This window comes from Abramis brama, assembly GCF_963993115.1.
Source record: "Abramis brama genome assembly, chromosome: 13".
Taxonomy (NCBI): Eukaryota; Metazoa; Chordata; class Actinopteri; order Cypriniformes; family Leuciscidae; genus Abramis; species Abramis brama.
In genome coordinates this window covers 8,713,675-8,736,152 of record NC_139975.1, presented here as the reverse complement: position 1 = coordinate 8,736,152, position 22,478 = coordinate 8,713,675, and the positions used below count along the sequence as shown (strand labels likewise).

At 39.0% G+C, this 22,478-nt stretch overlaps 1 protein-coding gene across 3 annotated transcripts in view; it reads left to right on the top strand.

The window, feature by feature from the left end:
• Positions 1-22,478, top strand: part of LOC311095324 (transcription factor COE3) — a 105,478-nt gene that overhangs the window by 9,325 nt on the left and 73,675 nt on the right. For all 3 annotated transcript variants that reach the window (XM_084133794.1, XM_084133795.1, XM_084133793.1), the window contains exons 2-6: positions 3,647-3,803; positions 6,028-6,091; positions 7,781-7,836; positions 10,664-10,737; positions 16,148-16,216. In XM_084133794.1, coding sequence (XP_083989920.1) covers positions 3,647-3,803; positions 6,028-6,091; positions 7,781-7,836; positions 10,664-10,737; positions 16,148-16,216 — 420 coding nt within the window. The remainder of the gene's footprint in view (positions 1-3,646; positions 3,804-6,027; positions 6,092-7,780; positions 7,837-10,663; positions 10,738-16,147; positions 16,217-22,478) is intronic.

Below are 22,478 nucleotides of genomic sequence, written 5' to 3'. Positions count from 1 at the left end.
TGTAAACACTCACACCCCAAACGTTCTTATCTAGTAACTTATTAGATACGTTTTTAAAAATAAACATAACAGCTTAAACAGTTTGATTTATCATCATTTTGCAGTGAGATGATTGTTTTATTGAGATGTGCATGTGAAGGCATCACTCCTTTTTGCTCACACACGTCATCTAACTCCTCAAAATCTCAGCAGATCCTGCTGAATCCTGTGTATCGGCAGTTTCTTCTCCTCTGCATGTTCATTAGCTGATGATTTCAGAGTTTGAGAGTCTCTGTGAGCTTAGTATCTATTTCCCTCAAGTGTTCAGGCCCTTGAGCTGTGAGGATCTTAGCCTGGGGTTACTTTTTTCATTTAACATAATTAGACTTTGCTGTATCGTGTTAAGCCTGCAGTGTGCAAAGGGCCGCAGACTGCACCGACTGCCATTGCATAAAGAAAGACAGCGCTCTTGTATTCTGAAATGTCATCATTACAAACCCTTCAGCTCTTGCTATGAATGGTTTATTGTTAAAGCGGTTCTGTGAGACTGTATTTATTGATTCAAATAAAAGGCTTCAAGTGGAGGGTGTTTTTACGTCCAGAATTGTGTCAGAACTGTGGTTGTTTCTGGCTTGCATGCTTTTTTTCCTTTTATTTCTCTCTGCTCTGTGACGAGAAGACGTCAAACAGTGTGTTCAACGGAGACCGTAGTGAGACCGTGTGCTGTAGCCGTCCGTTAGCGACTGATTTACACAACTCTGCTGTCTATGTGTGTGTGTTTGCCACCTCGATTGCAGTTACTTCAATACAGAGCGAGCGAGAGCCGACCAATCGCGCCTTCCTCTGACTCAGAACTGCTGGAGTGGATATGGCAGCAATCAACATAATTAAAATAATAACACTAACAAGCTTTCCGTGTCGATCGTTTCCTGCACGTAAAGATCCGTGCTATTGCGAGAGTGTGCGGGAACGCTGTCTCTCTCTCCTTCACCCCATCAGAAACATGACGCCTGGCTTTGTAACCGAGCTGATGGGGTAATGGAGAGGAGCTCATGATGCAATGTGTGTGTGTTTAAGTGTGATGCTCCCCCACAAATGTGTAAATTTAGTAGTTCTGTCTTCCTATGTGAAGGTGATAATTTGTGTTTACATGTGCTGGTGCATTTCATGCAGTGCAGATGCAGGATCTGGGCCCAGACTGTTGATGTATCCTGTTGTGCGATATATGCCATATTTATTCTGAAACTCATATATATTATTTTATAATTATTATGCATTGGGCTAATTTAAAAATGTCACAATGCATTATCATTCATATAAATTTGAACCTATTATCTTGATGATTTGATTTAAAAATATTATTTAGAATCGGCAGTCGACACGATACATATCCACTAACAATTCTTTCGAAATTATTTTGACGTATATTAAATAATACACTTTTCATAATGTTATTGTGATCTTTGAAGAACCCTCGTCTTACTCTCTTATTTTGTATGCCTTTTTCGTATTGCATTTAGAGGGCATCTGTCAGACTTAGCACCGCCCTGACCAGTCAGACTGCTAAAGATCTTCACTGCGAATCAATTACTACAGATGAAGAAGATCATATTTCCCATTTACGTTGAAGTCATCCGCTTTACAAGTGCTCCTCCCAGAATCCCCCCCTCCCACAGCCTCTTCTGTGAAAGCTCTTTTTGCCTTCAGTGTAGTAACCTCAACTTCACGAATGAGATTTCACCAGGCTCGGATACAAATGAAGCATTAAGCCCTGGTAATAGTACTGGGGAGGGGTCAGGCTTTATTAATGTCCTATCAGGGGAATATCTCAACGAGCGGAGACAGAGAGCAGGCCGCTTTCCAAAACACTGGCTCCCCACCCCGAGCTCAGCAGATGAACAAATATTTATGTATGAGCATATTTTTGAGATTCAAATGCATTTCGGCCCACCTCATCAGGGTAACGAGTAAATAATGAACTGACTTAACAATGACAGCTGCAATTTACGTCTGTGAACATTACGTACTTTCTCATTTAATGATTCAGGGAATTGTAAATATTACGGGGTGCTTGTTTTGACTTAAAGGTGATGTCATTTTTTTCTGTTAATTATGTTAAAATACTTTCTCCGTTTTTATTGTTTATGAAAGAAGTCATGCCTCGTGTTATGCAAGGCTGCATTTATTTGATCAAAAATACACTAATACCACATAATACTAAATAATACCACATAGTAACTAATATTATTACAATTTTAAAACAACTGTTTTCTATTTTAATATATTTTAAAGTGCAATTTATTCCTCTGATGTCAAAGCTGAATTTTCAGCAGCATTACGCCAGTCTTCAGTGTCACATGATCCTACAGAAATCATAAGAAACATTTCTTATTGTTATCATAGTTGAAACCAGCTGCGCTGCTTAATATTTTTGTGGAAAATGTGATAATGTTTTTCAGTATTTCTTAATTTTTATTTAGCATTTAATTAAAATGGTAATCAGTAATGTGCGTTTGGGGCGGGACTATCTGTTTGGCAACCAATGGCAGATGTGTTCGGGAAACCTGTTTGAAACAAGTCATTATCACCTTTACATACATAAATATATACATAGATATTTAATAATAATAATTCAAATATATTGTTATTAATTCATATTTTAATGCATGTCAAATTTCTTTGTTAAAATGTAATGTTGGAAAAGTGTTAAGAGATCGACTTGAGTGCTTGATGTCAGTTTCTGCTTGAGGGAAGGGATGCATGCATTACCACCCTATTAAAAATACAGATCACCTGCATTTTAATCTTCCTTCCTTTACTTCAGGCCTTTATCTCTCTCTGAGGACCATGTGTCCACTGATCCAGGTATGGCTATGAAAAGATGATCAGTGCTTGCGTCAGTGGACCAGGGCTGACGGTTTGATTGATAGGTGGAGGTGGAGGGTTGGCGTAGATGTGCAGGCCTCCTCCTCTCGGGCTGCCCGAGGATCCTCGGTCTCTGTCAGTCCGTAGTTTGCCACGCGTTCTAATCGATGCTCAAGTGCGCGAGTCAGGATGGAGTCTCCTATCGGCTGAACCCTGGGGAGGCCCGAGCAGGTTTGACTGACAGGTCAGGGAAAGAGGAACGCAGCAGTTGCCAAGGCGAGCCGTACCCAGTAGCGATTGGCAGCCGCAAAGGCAGACGGTGCCTTCTGGGGTCCCCGATCTGCGCCAGATTCCAATTGTTGAGGTGGCAGAGCAGAGAGGGGCAGACAATAGAGTTCATGGCACACACAGGGCATGAGAAAACAAGCCAAATATCTCTCTTCTAACCCCTCTCAGTTATGTCCTGTTATCTCTCTTTGTAACCGCTGTAATTTCCTGTTTGTGTTTCCTATAGTCTTTGCCATTTTACGGGATTGGCGTATAAAGATACATGGGACTCTGCATATTCCCATGTAGAAAAGGGTTGTGAATCACATGCAGATTTAAAAAATGTTGACGTTGCGGTGACTTTTCAACAACACGGCGTTATATATTTATATGCAATGTGATATTATTTGTGAAAGTTCATGTGAAACTGCCATTTCATCTTTCTGCAAGCTCATGTTTTGAGTGATTATTTGGGTTACAGTACATTAATCTCTCTGTCTCTTTCTCTCCATCTCTCTCTCTCTCTCTCTTGTAGTGGTGTGGGTTTGGCAAGAGCCCATTATGAGAAGCAGCCTCCCTCAAACCTGCGCAAGTCAAACTTCTTCCACTTTGTGCTGGCCCTGTATGACCGGCAGGGACAGCCCGTCGAGATCGAGAGAACCTCCTACGTGGACTTTGTGGAAAAAGACAAAGTAAGCACTCTGTCACTAATAGACGCCGTTCCACAACGCGACAGGGTTTGCGATATGCTGGGGTGCTGCTTATTGAACTTAGAGAACATGCTAAGAATGGTATAATTGTTTTTAGATGCATTTTTTTACTAAATTATTTAGGAAGATTTTTTTGTGTTAGAATAAAACCTTGAAATAATTCTGATAAAGCCGAAAAGTTATCATAGATCTCTGAAATCTCTGAAAACCTCAAATGTGAGACAAAGATTTTACGTCATCTCACACTGAGTTAGTTTTTTTGTTTTTTTGTTGCATAGGTCAAAACCATTGTTTATTGTTTATTTGATTGTAGTGTTTGTTCGTTAAAAAGTAAGAAAAGAAAAAAAAGAAAAAAAAAAGAATTATTATATATATGTGTTAATACATCATTTTTTAAAATTAAAAAAACAACATGAATTCCTAAACATTTTCCAAACCCTCTGCTACAATGTTTAATGTAAAGGTAAGTTAAAAAAAGTAAAAAGTTAATAAATACTTATTGATCATACACATTCATAATTTTAAATTATTATCTTGTGTTTTGGACGTATTGTTCCAAGATGCTATTAATATAAATGCTAATTTTATAAAACCACACCAACATTTCCCAAACCCTCTGCAACAATGTTTCCTGTTTACACACATTGTTAAATTTTTGTTTCTTTGTTGTGTATAGTTGCAGTGTGTATAAGTGAGATCTTGGTTCTGGGCTTCACCCATTCTCAATAGTAGCTGTACCAAATTATACATCTAGGGGGCAGCAATGAGACCACTTTTTTTTTCATAAGAAGTGCATTAACAATATTATATAAAATGTTCTTATTAACTTCAAAGCATTACTTATTTATTTTTTAATTGAATTTAACTCTAAAATATTCAGCTTTTATAAGAAAACACTGTGCTTAGCTTATTTTTAGCGCACATTATTTTCTTCTTCTGTGTCTGATTCTCAGTCGTGTGTTTGTACCTGCTAGCCCGCGGTGTGTGTCGGAGGGTAGTCCTGCTCACCTCGCGGTGTGTGTGTCGGGGGGTTGTTCTCAGTAAAAGGTTACAGAGAACAGCTCCGCCCACAGTCATGCGGGACGGGGTCCAGCTGGCAGAGTCAGAGCTCTGTCCTCGCTGTCCGTTCACCTCCGCCATAACCCCCGCCCAGCATCCCCTCCACACACTCCTCCACTCCACCCTGGGTCGCTGCCAAGACACTACCACTAAACTTGGCAGTGAGGAGATAGAGAGAGACTGACGACATGTGTGGGTGTGTCGTGTTCTTGCGTCTCATTTGATTGATGTTACATCAGGGGAAAATAACTCACCTGAAGCCGGGATGTGATGCTTAAATGTAAACCTCACACGAGCTTAGTCCAAAAAAGTGACATCAAACTAGGCTCACGTTTGGATGGACTGATTTCGAAATGATTTCGTAGTGAATGATTTTGATAGACTCACCAAAGACTTGAAGTAAGCCTTCAAATTAAGTCAGTAAGATAAAAAAAAAAAAAAAAATGACTTTAAAAGTTTAGGCTTTAATTTAGGCTGACAATAAAGACATTTATAATTTCACAAAATATTTCGATTTCAAAGAAATGCTTTTCTGTTGGACTTACTATTTATCAAAGAAGCATCAAATCAGCACATTAGAATTATTTCTGAAGGACCATGTGACACTGAAGACTGGAGTAATGATGCTGAAAATTCAGCTTTGCCATCACAGGAATAAATTACATTTTTATAAGTTTAAAAATAGAAAATAGTTATTTTAAATTGTAATAATATTTCACAATATTACCATTTTACTTTATTTGTTGATCAAATAAATGCAGCCTCAGTGAGCATAAAGACACAAAAACATAAAAAAATCTTACTGACCCCAAACGGTTAACTGGTTCTGTATTCAAGACTATAAGGAACTACATAGAAGAATGCATTGCTAAACCTGCACAAACAAACATCTAGTTGTGAATGTATTCTTATTTAATTGTAGTTTTTGCTAATTATTGTTGTCACAGTGACAGTGATTATAAGTCATTACCAGCAGTATGACATTCACAATTCAGATCTGAAGGTCAATGTGCTTAGATAACCTGTCTTGATGGTGAATGCTTTAATAAATGACCCCAATAAGCACAGCACACACATGTATATGCACGGTATGTTAGTTTTGTTTTTTATTCTCATACATGTCCTACTTGCTTTTGTGTTCTTTTAGGAATACAACGGTGAGAAGACCAACAATGGCATCCACTACAGGTTACAGCTTCTCTACAGCAACGGTGAGACCCATACTGTTCCTCCAAACCCTTTCCATATCCCATCAATAACAAAGACATATTGCGAGGCAGAGCGAGGCCAACTGTAAACGATATGTAACCACAATCATGCAACATGTCTCATCACATCTGGGAGAGTATTTTAGAGCTCCATCTGTTTATCCTGAGAAGAGTTCATGCTGTTGAACACATTTGCCACCCTTTCACAGTTTACGCTCATGTCTAATGTCATTCCACGCTACTCACCCTCACAGACACGTTAAACATGGTCTCATTTGAGCTCTTAGTTCTTAGTAAGTATATACTGACTGGCCACATTTGTAAGAGCAGGTATGACGTTACACTTGTCAGTATAAGTGATTTAAATGAATGATAATGTATATGTACATTGGCATCACAGGAATAAATTATATATTAAAGTAGAAAACAGTTATTCAATTTTAATAATATTTCACAATATTGCAATTTTTACTGTTTCTGTGATCAAACAAATGCAGCCTTGGTGAACATAAGAAACTTCTTTCAAAAACAGTAAAAAAAATGTGTTACTATGTTTGCATAATAACTATGAACAATATATAGAACAACTTGTTGACCTACACAGTCATGACCTACTTTAAAGTAACTTTCATTAATATCCGTATTAAACATTGGTACACTATTCAGTGCTTAACAGACCTTCAGTCAAATAATTATCACCCAAAAATGTAAATTATGTTATAATTTACCCTCATGTTGTTTAAAACCCGTATGACTTTCTTTCTTGTCAACCACAAAATGAGAAATGCTGGTTGCGTTTTGTTTCATATAGTTACAGTGAATTAGGACTGAAGCTTTCAAGCTTCAAAAAGGATGAAATAATTATTTTGAGTTGGATCTTTTCAATAAATCTGTTCAATCTTTTCACAAAATAAGATTGATTCATTCATGAATCTGACTGATGCATTCGATTTGGGTTTGTAACGACATTCGGGTGAATAAATTAAGTGAAGTTAAATTCCTTTAATGTACATTTAAACAGTTTGAAATTCCACCTTAAAATATATGAAAATTAAAATGAAAGTTCTCATAAAGTGTGACTCAACTCAACATGTATGCTATAAGAAGATTCAGAACCAAATACTTAATACAAGACTGTTCTCTTCTCCTGCTCTCCTTAGTGTAATGCTAACAGCTAGTGATGAGTGATTTGTCTATAGATGTGGATTCTCTGTCATCCACCAGCACAGAGACAGCAGGGCAAGAGAAAAGCAAGCTCTCACACTTTAAGGCGGGAAGATCATAAATAATAGAAAAACTGAGCTGAGTTTGTTTTTGCTAAGAAGCGTTAGCGGAATAGCTCAGTCGGCACGACAAACATAACAGAATGTGCATAAACGTACTGTGGGGAAAAGAATAATAAAACAAATTAATTTCCAAGATTTTCATAAGAATTTAGTCCCTTTATTTCGACTTGTCAAAACAATTGGACTCTGCGTTTTAGGGCTGGCTTTCTGTTTTGTTTGCTCAAAGAGCTCTTTAATTTGAACACACTTGATTCTACAAGTATTTGTGTTGAAATATGGCACATTAGATTTTTTTTATTGTACAACTGAGCAGGATTGCATTAAATGCAGAGCATATGAGAACATTTTTGTGTCCAAAATGCATGTTTTTGTGCCTAATATATATTTATTCCATTTAAACTTGTAGGTATCAGGACAGAACAGGATCTGTTCGTTCGATTAATAGACTCCATGACTAAACAGGTAAGTACTTTTTTTATTTATTTTCAATGTTTTTTTGTTGTTGTTGAAATTCTTCTCCACTCTGAAAGTTACATTGTAAAGTGTATAAAATGTAAATCTCACCAGATAATGAGTTGTTAACTAAAATTAATTAAATAATATAAATAACAAATAATTCAACTACAATAAGTATATCCAACCTTACCCGGATACATACATACTCACGTTAAGCGGTATGTGCTATATAGCAAACTGCTTGATTGTTCTATCGTCGATAGATGTTAACTATATTAGCACTTGATTTATTAAAAGTTGGATATATGGTGGTACATCCTACTTTACCTGCGTACATACAGTATCCTCACGTAAAGCAATATACTGTATACTCTATAGCAAATCTTGGCTGCGTGATTGTTTATATCGTTGAAAACTGTAAACTCTATTATCACGCAGCTCTCTATATAATAATAATAATAATAATTCATTAATAATTCAACTTTATCTGCATACATACAGTACATTCACGTAAAGCGATACTATATAACAAATCTCAACTGCTTGATTGCTTGTATTGTCCCAAAATGTAAATTATATTAATGCCCATTAATGCTAAATGCGACTATAAGGCATGGAGATATTAAGATATTCTAAACATTAACATTATGATTTTCTAAAAAGCTTTGAAAATGCTTTGAAACAGCATGTATTGTGAAAAGCGCTGTACACATAAATTTGAGATGACTTAAAGTGCATGTGATATGAACCCCACGTGCAAATAAAAGTGCCATTAGAGATGCCTCTCATACCCCGAACTCAGTTCTGCACCTGCTTTCTTCATTCCGTCATAAAATGGACCAGACCTCAACCCCCTCCGGTCTTCACATGGCCTATCCTTTCCCCAGCCCAGCAGGTCCCACTGTCACTGCGTGTCAGCCTGTCTCAGATCAATATGGCAACCAGTTCCTCGACAAAGCATCAACCCCGGAGACCAATCAATAGGCCTTAATGTAGCTGCAGAGCCGACACGCTGGAGACAATAATCCTCCCGACGACAAAAAAGGGCTATAGCTGTGCGTGCCCGTAAAATCCTTCTCCCAACCCGCGCACGCAGTCTTTACATATGTGCATCAGCAGCGAAGCTGCGAATATCGATTGACAACGGACACGTTTTTTTCTTCTAATTGAGAATACGAGGGATAAGGATATTGGTTGAGCTATGCTGCCTCCAATTGAAACATTTCCCCAAAATTAATTTAGCAAAATAGCTTTGTTCTACTAATCAAATTATTCCTTGTAAGGCGAGATGACTTCATTAGGAAACCAGGAAAGAGTGTGTTTGGAGTTCATGGAAGAGTTGTAACACTATTCCATATCGCTGGAGTCAGACGTGCTTGAAGACCTGGGGTGGGGCCACTACTGATATGGCGCCAGCGATGTGAATCAAGAACGATGATATATAAATATCGACCCGATCCACCTCCCGACCCCCTCCGATACCAAATCCCCTCCCCCTTCGACAGATTTGGAGGATGGTGATGAAGAGGAAGAGACTTTCATAGGCAGCGAAGAGAAAGATCAATAATGTAGAAGTGGTCGTTATCCTAAAAGTATTGTTCCCTAGGGCGTTGGGTCAACCCCGTCTGGCCGACTGACTGACTGAGTCGAGTAAGATGGAGGATAGTTTGAGGTGGATTGTGTTTTGCGTTTCTTATGTGTGTGTGTGTGTGTGTTTATGATGGATTCATCTTTACCGGTGATTGGGATGAGGTCTGGTTGGAAGGGGGGTGAGTCCTTTAACTTCCTTGATATGCACCGATCATCCGTCATTCAGGCCAGGCATGACAGCCCGATGACGGATGCCTGGGAGGAGGCCTCTCTTTCGGGGCCTGGCTGGCCATCTGGCTGCTCGGGTTGGATGCTGATGGGGAGAATGGGAAGATTGTTACTCCACATGAGCCCCAGCAGAGTCTGGATCCCCCTCAGATCGCTGCATACATCCAACCGTTGATGACCAGATTTAGCTTTTAAGCATATGTTAAAGTTGTCAGCATGCTTCGAACCAAAAACATGACTAATGACCAGGTGTCAACATCCTAAACATTTATCTTGAGCAATCGCTGGTTTCAGGATGAGCTAAAGGAGGGCTCAGCCAAGTGTCAAAAAGATTTTTAAAAAGTAATCATTTTAGTGAATACTATCTTCCAAACTACACTACCACTAAATTTGAAATTACTTTTATTCAGCAAGGACTCGTTCACTTAATCAAAAGTGACTGCAAAGACATTTGTTACAAAAGTTTTCTATTGCAAGTCTATTAACTTTGTATTCAAAGTGTCTGGAAAGAATGTATCATGGTCTCCTCAAAAATATTAAGCAGCACAACTGTTTTCAGCACTGATAACTATAAAAGAAATGTTTCTTAAGCACTAAATCAGAATATTAGAATGATTTCTGAAGGATCATGTGACACTGAAGAGTAATGATGCTGATAATTCAGCTTTGCCATCACAGGAATAAAGGCATTTTAAAATATATTGAAATAAATAAATAAAAATCACTTCTGGGGTAGGTTGTCACATTATATTTAATGAACTTTTTTCCCTGGACAATAATTGTGGAATTTTTTCAATAGTTTTTTTGGTAGCCAACACTTTATGGTATGTGACTACATAAAAAAATTACTTTTAAAAATAAATAAATAAACCCTGGGAAATATTCACTGGTGTAAAAGTGTGACAACTAGCCCTGGTCTGCTCTGCCTAGTATAAAAAATAACATGCAATATATCTTTCTGCTTAACTTTTTATATTTAGCAATAACATGCATTTGTCTCTCTTTATTCCTTTAGGCAATCCTTTATGAAGGCCAAGACAAAAACCCAGAGATGTGTCGCGTTCTCCTCACCCATGAGATCATGTGCAGGTCAGTTCATATTTACCTCTCATTTCGTAAGACAAGATCCTAAGACCTCTATAACAAGCACAGCTCTTCTCACATTCAAAGCACTAACATATTGAACACCGCAATTTTTGAAGTTTCTTTCAATGCCTTATTAATCCCTTTTTTATTATTTAATGTGAAAAAAAGTATTACGCTTCATATTACTGATCACGATTCACTATCGCTGCATGAGAGAGGCTTTAGAAGAATATTAACATATGGTTTGGGAGTTCAGCTCACGGGTGTACCGCAGGGTTGCATAGGTTGGCCTACACGATTCTTCCCGCTCCACTGTGAAGTCCTACAGGGCTTTCCTCATTACATTGACCTTAATGCAGTGTAATTATGGGTTCACAGTAGGCTCGCGTGGCTGGAGGCCTGGATAGAGGGCTGTGTTGTCCATGAATTTTTGCCTGATGGCCATTGGAGGGGGTATGGACCAGTAGGGGAGCAGGGCTGGGGGGTTGAGGAAGTTAAGGGGGCTCAGATGCTGATGTCCTGGGTGACAGGGGGCTGACCAGGTGGGGATCTCAGAGTTAATAATGTAAAGAGGGGAAATTATAGGGCTTCGTTTGAGACCCGGGGCAGGTGGGAGACACAAATCCTCCAATGTGGCGAGAAGACAAAAATAATTAGAATACCGATTAGGGCTGCACGATATAGCAAAATAAAATGGATATTGTGATATGACTGCATGATTGCAGACTGCAATTTAATTAAATAAATGTATACCATGGTCTGTCTGAATACTCATTTCTGATTGGCTTGAAATAAAACATTTTAATGCACTGGTAGTTCCAAGTCAGTTTAATCACCGTTCTAGATTAAGGTGCTGCTTTCATTGAAGCGCACACACACATACTTGCATCACTTGCACACAGAAACTTTCATGAGCACAAAAACTTGTCCACGCTGTCCCAAGACATAAATTAGCTTCGCTACTGAATTGCAACATTAAATTACTCAGCAAGGAGATTGTAATTCAACTTCAAATAAAAGTTATAATTCAGTCACATAGATGTAACCTATACTTTATCTCGGTTTCTGATTTAAAGCGGACAGAATCATTAATTCTTTCCAAATATAGCTATTCAAGTCATCTGGTGAAAATTAACAAAATATTGCAGTGTCAGATTTTTACAATATCTTGCAGCCCTACTACTGATGTAGTTTGCGTCCAATATTTTTAATATATTTAATTAATGCTAATGTTCTTTGCTTTGCTCTGACAGAGAATTGCCAAGAACAGAGACAGTCAATTATAATGGGGAGCATGGCGAGTTATTAAAGTGTTGATGGGAATTTCAACACATTCCAAATCATTAAGATGGACTTTGCTAATTATGTTCATCACTGAAGTGATTCCATCTGGCTGCCACCAGTCCTACATAAATCTCACAAATGCTTCACCCTATAAAGTGGACATCATCACTTCCAGAAAACTCACCTGTTTTATGCCACACGGCACTGGATGTTGGGTATCCTGTGCTATTTTCTCCCTCAAGGAACCGGGCTTCCTTGTAGATGATTTCGAAACAGGTTCCATTTCCATAATGATGGCTCAGTTTGAGTTGGTCATTATGTGATTGAGTGTGATTATTAACTGCCTCCCCTGATGAATGGTGTGTTTCCATTCGCTAATGAGAGCGAGATGAGCGATATTTCCCCTGTCTCTCACTCCCAGGTGATAGAACTCTTTATCAGGGCCCTGACGGAGTCTGCCTCACCTGCAACACCCATCAACAGACTGAAAGCACAGCAGATGTTCATGGCAAACTTGATGTTCTTGTCCCAGACGTGAGGATGAGTGTCCTATGGTCCCTTTCAGGTTTAATAAATAGCAATTGTTTTGGAGATCATTTCCTTTTGTGTGGTAAATGAGCTTAGCAAACGACTTTGACAGATTAATTGGCATCTCTTGTAAGCAGAGTTACAATATTGCCACATGAACATACTCACAGACTTTTAAAGATTTTAAAGAATGTTGTTCTGAGATTTAGCTGGTTTGCATGGCCCCATTAGCTGCTTTGTAACCATTAAAAATGAATTTGCTTCTATTGACAGAACAATTCTTTTCAAAAACCCAGAGATGTGTCGTGTTCTCCTCACCCATGAGATAGTCAATGCAAGTCAATTCATATTTACCTCTCATTTCCTAAGACAAGATCCTGAGACCTCTATAACAAGCACAGCTTTTCTCACATTCAAAGCACTTTCAATGCCTTATTAATTCCTTTTTTATTATTTAATGTGAAAAAAAGTATTACTCTTCATATTACTGATCACGATTTACTATTGCTGCATGAGAGAGGCTTTAGAAGAATATTAATATACCAAATAAATTAAAAAGGTAGTTTTTATTTATAATATTTGTTATATTTTCCCTGTCTACTGCCTTTGAGGGTTGGGTACTGTGTCCATCAACCAATCAGTCTGTTGTTATGTCATTTGCGGCTCAGGGGATTGGCTAAAATATTTTAATGTGGTAGGTGGTTTTACATTTTCAAGATTCAGACTACAAGTAAATGGATTGACTAAACAGAAATGTTTGGTTTTTTTATAGATGGAAATAATATGCCCCTAAAAATCAAATCCAAGGTGCAAATTTAGCTTCTTAACTGAAAAGTTAAAAGTTAGAAAGAGTCCTGTGTTCTCCGTAATGTATCGTACAAAGGAATTTGTCATGGGACAAGACTTGATTTGCCTTCAACCATTCAAGGTCCTTCCTGGTCATCCCAATGACTTGAAATTGGCACTTCAGAGTCTCCAAATGGGGCATCGCAGCAGATAGTTGGCATGGCGCATCTACAAACTCATGGCGCGTGGTGCACAGTGGGCACGGACTGGTCTCTGTCCGCCAGCCTGGATGAGGATGCTGTGTTGGAGAGGTCTGTCATCGGCTCTCACCCTCCAGTCAGGCAGCCTGGTGCATATGATTAGCCCTGGCTACATCCTCTCTGTGCCTGACTGGGTAATTACAACACTTGCCCTTTGAAAACAAGCCCTCTATTGACATCCATTCTCTCTGTCCTTCTCTATCGTTTCATGTCTTATCTTACCCCTTCAGCATGTTCCACTCTATCTGATGTTAGTCTTAAGATTCCCCAGGGAAGCTTTGAAGGCTATTTTTTTTTATAAGCCTCGCTCTGATATTGCACCCTCATCCGATAAACCCACCTTTCTAGTTTTTGAGTGAATCTACTTTAGTATACCGGAGGTCCATCTGGTGGACTAGTGAGGGCCACTGTGGAGATAGCAAGCTGAGTAAGTAGCTCTTAAAGCATCTGTTCCTCAATCTATGTCTAATCAGTAGGAGCGACCAGGGTAGGTGCCTCTCTACAGCCGCACAGCTTGTCCTAAGGTTGGAGCCGCATTTGTTTTCGTGGTTCTGGCCCTTCGTCATTAACCAAGCCAGGGCTAGCCTGCTTAGACCCTGGAGGGAACGCCATTAAGGCCACATTATGGACGCTCCGCCAAGGTTTGTTTTTGCGAACGGGGGCCCGGGCCTCCCTCTGGACCTGGCTGTGCTCCTGGGGTCCAGTTTGTTTATAACACTTCTTTCGCAGTTTGAGGAGGTTGTCACCACAGCCTCACCATTGGGTTTCCAATGCTAATTGGTCTCCTGGAAGTTTGCTAATGGTTCCAAGTAGCTGGGGGAATAAATTATGGTGGCGCGCACTATGGCAACAGTCACACACACAAAGAACAGGAAAACAAGGAAACGGTTTATGTTTTTTCAGGTTCTTAAAGATCAAACAATGTGATAAATGATTCATAAAGTCAGATCATTTTGCATTTAGTGGCTCTAAGTGAGGATTATTTGTCAAATGGCAATCTAATGCATGACAGCATGAAGAAAGTAGGATGAATATATCAGGAGTCTTAGTGGTCGGAAAAATCTATACAATATGATTTGAAGTTATTGCTTAGCTAATCTTAATCGAGGGTAAGGATTTTTTTTATTTAAGCATCTACTTCATCATTTTATCAAACTGTGCAGAGAAAAATGGAGCAGGTACACCAACTCGGTGTCTCCCGCTTTGTTATTCAGGAGTGCTGCTGCTTCATGATTAATTTTGATTATGCTTAGTCATCATTCATAAAAAAATCTATATTTTCTTTAAATATGTTATATTATAAAAAAATTAAATCATATTTTTAAGTATATATATATATATATATATATATATATATATACTTAAAAATATGATTTAATTTTTTTATAATATAACATATAAATTATTATTATAATATATATATACAAATATTATATAAAAAATACGAAAATGTAATATTTTTTTTTAAAAAATTCTTTAAATATATTTTTAAGTGTAATATTTAATATTTAGTATTTATTTAATAGTTAGGGGGGAAATTATTTGGGATTATTTATTATATTATTAGGCCCAAATTCTTAGGGCTATTGCTATCTCTTGCTGCAAAAAACTAAATCCTGCAGGAAGCACTACTGCAACACTATTTCTCTTCTGACTGATGATCTCAAGCTGATGAGATTAAACTTAATTGGAACCATTTTCACAAAGCAGGCGGCACCAGTGGTCTCACCAGTTTGGTTGGCAAGGGGTGAATGGGCAAGGCGGGATGTATTTAGGGGAACCACATGCCACCAGATGAGGTGCCAGCCTGGGGCGAGGGCATGGGCAAGGGCAGAGGTGATGACAGTGTCGGAGAGGAGCATTTGGGAGAGAGCCGCTGCACCAGGACTTCTCTGGGTGCTGTCCAAACTGTCAGAGGCTGGCTGAGTGACCTTGGCGGGGGCCCAGCCCAGCTGGAGCACAGGGCGAGAGGAGAAAGAGGGCGACCTGTCAGGCAGCCACCAGCTTGGAAAGACTTGCCGGTCACCACATAGCTCCATCCCTACCTCTCAAAGAACAGAACAGAGCAGAGCATTTCTTTTAAGCATCAAAGCAAATCTCTTTTCTTCTGTGGTCTTTTAGAGAGCTTTATGTCCTTTTTCTTTGGTTCCAAATCAAGTCACTCTTCTCAAATTTTGTATTTAAAAATCTAATTGAACATCAAGCTGGTTGTAAAAAAAAAAAAAAAAAAAAAAAAATCATTTTTGTGTTTCTTGCTATCTAAACCAAGATTAAATATAACCCCAATCATAAAAGTGATTTATTTTGTATGTTTAATAAAAAATGTGCCGTCCAAATATATTATTATATTATATATTCTTTGGTTAAATTGAGATTATTATGCAACTAATTGCAAATTATAATGTTGAATGTTTGAGTCTATTGACACCCTATGTTTTTGGTGTTGATTCAATATTGGTACTGAGGTCGCAGTGGCTAGTATTGCACCAAAACATTTTGATATCGATCCAACCCTATTAGATAGGCATGTAACTTATGTCTTTTATCCATTTCAGCCGGTGTTGTGACAAGAAGAGCTGCGGGAACCGAAACGAGACGCCATCTGATCCTGTCATCATTGACAGGTAAGAACATCTTGTATCTTCCTCTTGCCCCCCAAAATGGAAAGACGCCTGTACCTACTGACACCTGGATATTTTATTAATGTCCATTTTGGGGGTAAATCCTCAATCAGACTAGTGAGTGAAAGATCATTTGCGAAGTTTGTATACACATTCTCCTCTTGACAAATGCAGCTCTCGCAGGGGTTCATGTGTAGATGGATCGATAGGATTCTGAAACATTTGGAGATATTGAATATATTGCATAATTCCCATTCTTTTTGCCTCCCCCCCGGGTTAATGCCACATGTTTTTACTTTAAGGTTTGCTAACTGCTTATTCCGTTCTGAATACGTTTCTAAAACTCTTTACCCTGTTGACTGGACTTCTACCCACTAAAAGCATCTGTAGGGAGGTTTTGTAATGACTGGAATGGAGTAGACGAGATTGTGTGAGAGAGTGTGCACTTCCAAACAGGACAGCAGTGAGAGTGTCCTCCTTGGGCACAGGGGTCATTACCAAATCCATGTTGGCTCATTAGACTGGCCTTGGAGCGTATCCAGCGGACAGAAGTGAAGGGAGCCGGAAATCAGTGACCCTCCCTCTTTCTCAACACACACACACTTACAAAAGCGCGTACGCACAACCACACACGAAATCTTCTCACCTCTAGCTGCCATGGAGTGCATCTGATTGGTGTAAGGTCCGAACCTGCAGAGATGATGTCACCTTTTCATGCTCTCGGTGTCTTTTATGGAATGTACCATTATTTAGCCGCTCAGTAAATGACAAAACCCTGCAGCCATTATTGCATCCACGCCGGCAAACAAACTACCAATAATGCCAATTTACTAACAACCGACTGGGCGAGAGAACCATCAAAGGCGCGACAAAATACGACAAAAGCGTGCGCGAGAGCGTTTGAATTTTTCATCTCTCTACAATGAGGCTGATATTGCCATCTGAAATGTTTCCTCTGGGAGTAGTCTGAATGAATGGCGCTACGTGGGGGCTGAATCGCTGATGTCTAGCTTGTGTGTGTGTGCCAGCCACATCCAAACTCCTCATTACGCTGACCAAAACCCATTCTAAAGTGTTTACGGGTGACAGCGGATGCGCTTGATTTAAGGCGGACCGGTCCATACGACTGCATTTTAGCGCCCTATTAAGATGGGCAGTATTTATAGGAGCGCCGCCCTGAGCTCCTTAAACCAACAGATAAATCAGTTCGGCGCGAGGGGCGGCCGCCGGCCCACCATGCAAATCAGCTGTAGCGCCCGTCACTGTAAAAGGCTTAATGACGGCCATTCATTCTATCCTCCACAATCTCTACCTTTGTTTCAAGCACAGATCTGCTCTGTAAATCAAGACCTGCTGTGCACGGCTGTGCGGCTCCATGCATCACAAATAAGAGCCCTCGGACGCGCACGCGCACGCTTGCATTAGCGCAGCCAGGCCTGGTGGCATTCAAAGGAATCATTTTTCACCCCTGCCTCTCTGTTAGTTTGGTCTCATCAATTTTGCCCCATTGATCGTGATGTTTACTGCTAATGGAGACGATAAACAACAACAAACAAAAGAGCTTCACTTGATTCTTTTTGATTTCGGCCCATTATCGCCTGTCACAGGAAATAAGGCAATTGTGGCGACACAGTCACTTCCTGTCCTGTTTCAGCTTCGTAAATGCGAGTCTATTCACTTGTTAAGGGTTAAGTACGGGTCAGAAAGGTCAGGGGTCGTATCTCACTACCCCTTTACTTACACAAAACTGGAAGCACTTGCATTACATGCCATTTATAGATCAAGAAGTGCTTAGGGAAGAGTCAATTTGTGATGGGCTGGATGAAATATTGCTCTGCAAGCTTTAAAACAGGTGTTAGTACAAGCTAATTTTGCAATTAGATTGTCCAGAGAGTTCTCTTAGTTGGACAATAAATTGTGCAGCGCTGTCAGTGCTTAGATGGGTTTGGTCTAATTACCTCCTTTTCCCTCTCAACCACCCTGCCTCAAACATGATCATCATAATTCGCCTCTATGCTTTTCATTTTGAGTCATGCACGAAGAGAGAAATGAGATGATAGAAAAGGGTTAACATCCATTTCCATGTGACCTTCCTGACCTTTGCTCCGTGTCTATGTTCACCAGTGTCTCTCCTCTTATCTCTTCATAAGGAAAGCATGTTTTCATGAAGGTCCTGTATAGCATAGAATAGTGGATGTGTGAAGTGAAGGGAAAGCCAGTTCTTAAGATGTGTGTGTGTGTGTGTGTGTGTTTGCGTGGAGTGGAGCACAAAAGTCTGAGACCATATTGAAAATCTGGCAGAAAAAATTTTTTTTTAAAGGAAAGATCAATTTCTTTAAAATTCAACGTTTTCACTTTTTTACTCTTTTGATAATATAATTTGTTAAAAAGAAAAGCATTAGAAAAATGGGGGAAAATATTATTTATAAATTTTATAAATATATTTATAATATTAAATAAAAAATAATAAAAATTATATTAAATAAATTAAATTAATTTGTTTTAATGTTTAATAAATTAAAACAAAAAGAAAAAGAAATGTATAACAAAAATGTTAAAAATTTAAAATGTACATTTTATTTTTATGTAATTCACATTATATTAATATATCCAAATATCCAAATATTTTTTAAATTAATAGTACAAAATAGAAGCATTTTCACAACTGGTCCTTCTCTAAGGAGTTATCCCTCTGCTTTATTATTTATATGTGTGCTTGTGTCAGAACTTAATGTGTTTGTCTGTTTGTGTAAGATGGTGTCTATACAAATGTGCATGTGCGTCTGAACTTCAGCTTAACCCTTATTTTGAATGTTTGTATGTGATAGGACTGTGTGTGTGTGTGCTTTGTACATATATGTGCATGTCTGTGTCAGAGCTTAACCCTGTGGGGGTGGCTGCTGGTTTTTGGTTATCAGCCTCTCTGGACTCTTCCCAGCAATCGCGTTCTATTGATCGAGCTGCTCGCCCATCGGTGCCGGCCAGATTAAGAGTATAGATTTGCAATAAAAGAAGGACATTACTGGGCAGCCTGGGTAAAATTGAAAAAAATGATGAGCTCTTGGAAGTGGAGATGAGTCAGAGGCAGAACAGAAGGGTGTTAAAGAGGCAGATTTTATGTCTGTGTGTGTTAGAGACATATTACAGGCGGACACTGTACATGTATGACTATATACACTCAGGACCAGGAAGTCTTAGCTCGTTTTAATGTGCTTTAATGTGGAATAGAGGAGTGATGCAGCTTTTTTATTGATTAACCATTTTTAGAGTAATAATTTGCAGTCAATCTTAGCTGTCACAAAAGCAGCATTTTATTATCATATAAAAACACTTCTTAAAGGTGAAGTGTGTAATTTCTGCACAACTACTTTTGCAAAAATAACACTCCTCCTGTCTGACATTGGTAAAATGTTTGCCAAAAAATATTGTTCAAGTGTTTTAGGTTGGATTCACACTAGGCCTGTATGGTATAGAGGTATGTTTTAGTGTGCTTGTGTGTTTTATATGTGAAATATGAATGATCATGGTGTAGGGGCAGGTGGCCCGTTTGGCTGGTTCAATAATTCAGTATATCCTGTCCCTCACAGGGGGACCCGTCTTGCCCCCTATTCCGCTCTCGTGCACACTTCTGTGGAATAGAAAAGGAAAAACAGGGGAATGGAAAGAAAAAGGGAAAGAGAGAGTGAGTTTTGAGTATTCTGCAGTAGCACGGCTGTTAGCCCTGGTGGTGGCACTCTGATAAAAACAGTGACAGATGCAGGTGAAATGAGGCCAGTCGCCATGACGATGTGGAGCGTAAAGTTCCCATAGCCATTCTCGAATGGTCATCTCTCATTAACCCTGAGTCTATTGAGCCGTTTTTACCCAAAGCACCCCCATCAACCGTAGAAGCGATTGCGAACACAATCATTCCTGTGCTTTTAGCCTGGACTTTAAAAGTTATTATGTTTTTTTGTGCCTTTTCTGTATAGTAAATGTCAAGAGATGACAGGAAATGATGGAAGAATTGGATAATGACATGTTGCGGGTCAATTGAGACCCATCACAATTACATTGCGATTGCAATAAAAAAACAAATTCCCCAACCTTACACCACAGCTCAATGTGTCTTGGGCCACGATTCCAATACATATCATATCTTACAATGTCAGCACTAATTTTGCAACCGCGACCTAATGTGTACGTGTGTGTTTATCATAGCCGTAACACGATGATGACCTTGAGTGGCCGACTGAGAGGATTGAAGGGAAATACGACAGTCGCTGTTTGTGCTGTAGACCTCTCCTGTTACACGCGGGCTATCTGTTTCAACTCTCGCTACACCAGCAACACAGCCAGGCCTGCAAATAGAAAGCCACACAACCACAAGCACCTTCCCTCTCGGTTCTGTTGTTACAGGCTCACCCTCTGCCACACAAGCCTCCAACAGAAGGTTAACTCACTGTAACTTATCTGGAGCACCAGCTTCCGCGTGGACTTGGATGTTTACTGTCTTGTTGTTGCAGTATCATCCATGTGTGCCAATAAGACTTGTGTGCCACATATGAAGACTTTCACTTAAGAAAAATCTCTTTCACTTTATATACAGTAGGCTATATACAGTATATATATATATATATATATATATATTGCATGTTCTAATTGAATATCTGAGCATTTTTAGGTATTTGTCCGTGCATTTTTTTCACTTTCAATTTGTAGCTTTATTTATTTTTACATTCATTTATTTTATTTATTTAAATATTTTAATTAATATTTTGCTGATTTTTAATTTGTATTTCTTTTAATATAATTGTATTTACTTATTGAGTATTCAGTTACATACATTTTTTTTTTTCTCATAGAATGTCTGTTTTTTTATTGTTTTAATTTTAAATATTAAACAATTTTTACTTTTTTTTTGTTATATGCATCTAGCTAAAAAATTTCTTCATACCAGAAGTTAAGCTATTCAGTAAATAAAGACAATGTAATTGTAAGGTTAAGAGCAAACATTTGTTCCTCTTCGCTGTTGACATTTTCCATACATGTAAAGAGCTTTGAGTAAAAGGCCTGCACTTCTATTTCTTCACTTAAAAACAGATGAAGCAGTTGTTGAGGCTAGCAGGAGTTATAGCAGAGTGAAGGGCATCTGTAGTGCCTGTTTACAGCTCTCTATGGGGAAGTGTTGTGTTTGCATCCAGAGCCTGAGGTGAGATGTGTCTGGGAGCCTGTGGGGCCGACAACTGTAGGCCCAGGCTCAGTCACAGCCTGCAGAACGGCCCCGGGGCCTGCAGAGATGGATGTGCTCCTGAGGGCCCACTCTGATGGAGAAAGAGAGAAGCAGAAAGGCATGAATAAAAGGAGGGGAAAAACCCAAACAAAACAACAACTACGCATCTGTCAGTTCTTACACCATTATGCTGGTTTTCATTCCTAACAGTTCAACTCCTTTAGGGATGCTGTTAGATGCTCCGAGCAAGAATCTCCAAACAGCCAGGTGAGCATCGCCTCCTTCCAGTGAATGGCAGAGTGTGTTTGGGGTCATGGGAATCTGATCGCCCCCCTCCAGCAAATGTGGAAGTGTTGCAGCTAAATCCACCCCTCCAGTGCCTGTCACTAATGCTAGCATTATCCCTCGCTACCCCTCTGCGAGGGAAAAGCTATCGATCCGTTCTTCCTCATCCCTCTGTCGACATATCGCTGCCTCCTGCGGGTCTCAAAGAAGGAACGCTGGGTGCTGTGTAATCTGGGAAAGTAAACACAGGCAGGGGTCCTCTTAGCCACGCCCCAGTATTGATTTGACTAAGATCATGCTGACTTGTCTGGGATACCACTGAACTGGACCTGAACCCAGAGTCCGACCCAGATTCTGACGCCAGAGGGCTACTGTATATGATCTCAGACTAAAATCTGCCTAAAAGTTTTTATTGCCTAAAACTGCCCATTAACTCTGGTAAAATCTCTGTAATTCACTCTCTCCTGTCTCTAGGAGGGCTTCGAGATATATATATATATATATATATATATAAATGTCGAAATAAAATTGATATTGCTTAGTGCGATTGTCAAATCACAGAGGTTGGCATTTAATTATATATACTGTATATATATATATATATATATATATATATGCACTACCGTTTTCAGAGTGATGCGCGGCATTTACACGTGTAGTTAATGAAACAATAGTTATTACTGTTGAAGAAGTTAAGGTGTAAATATTGGTATTGTAATTTTACAGTAAATATAGTTATTTTATTACTTGAATATTTATTTTACAGTA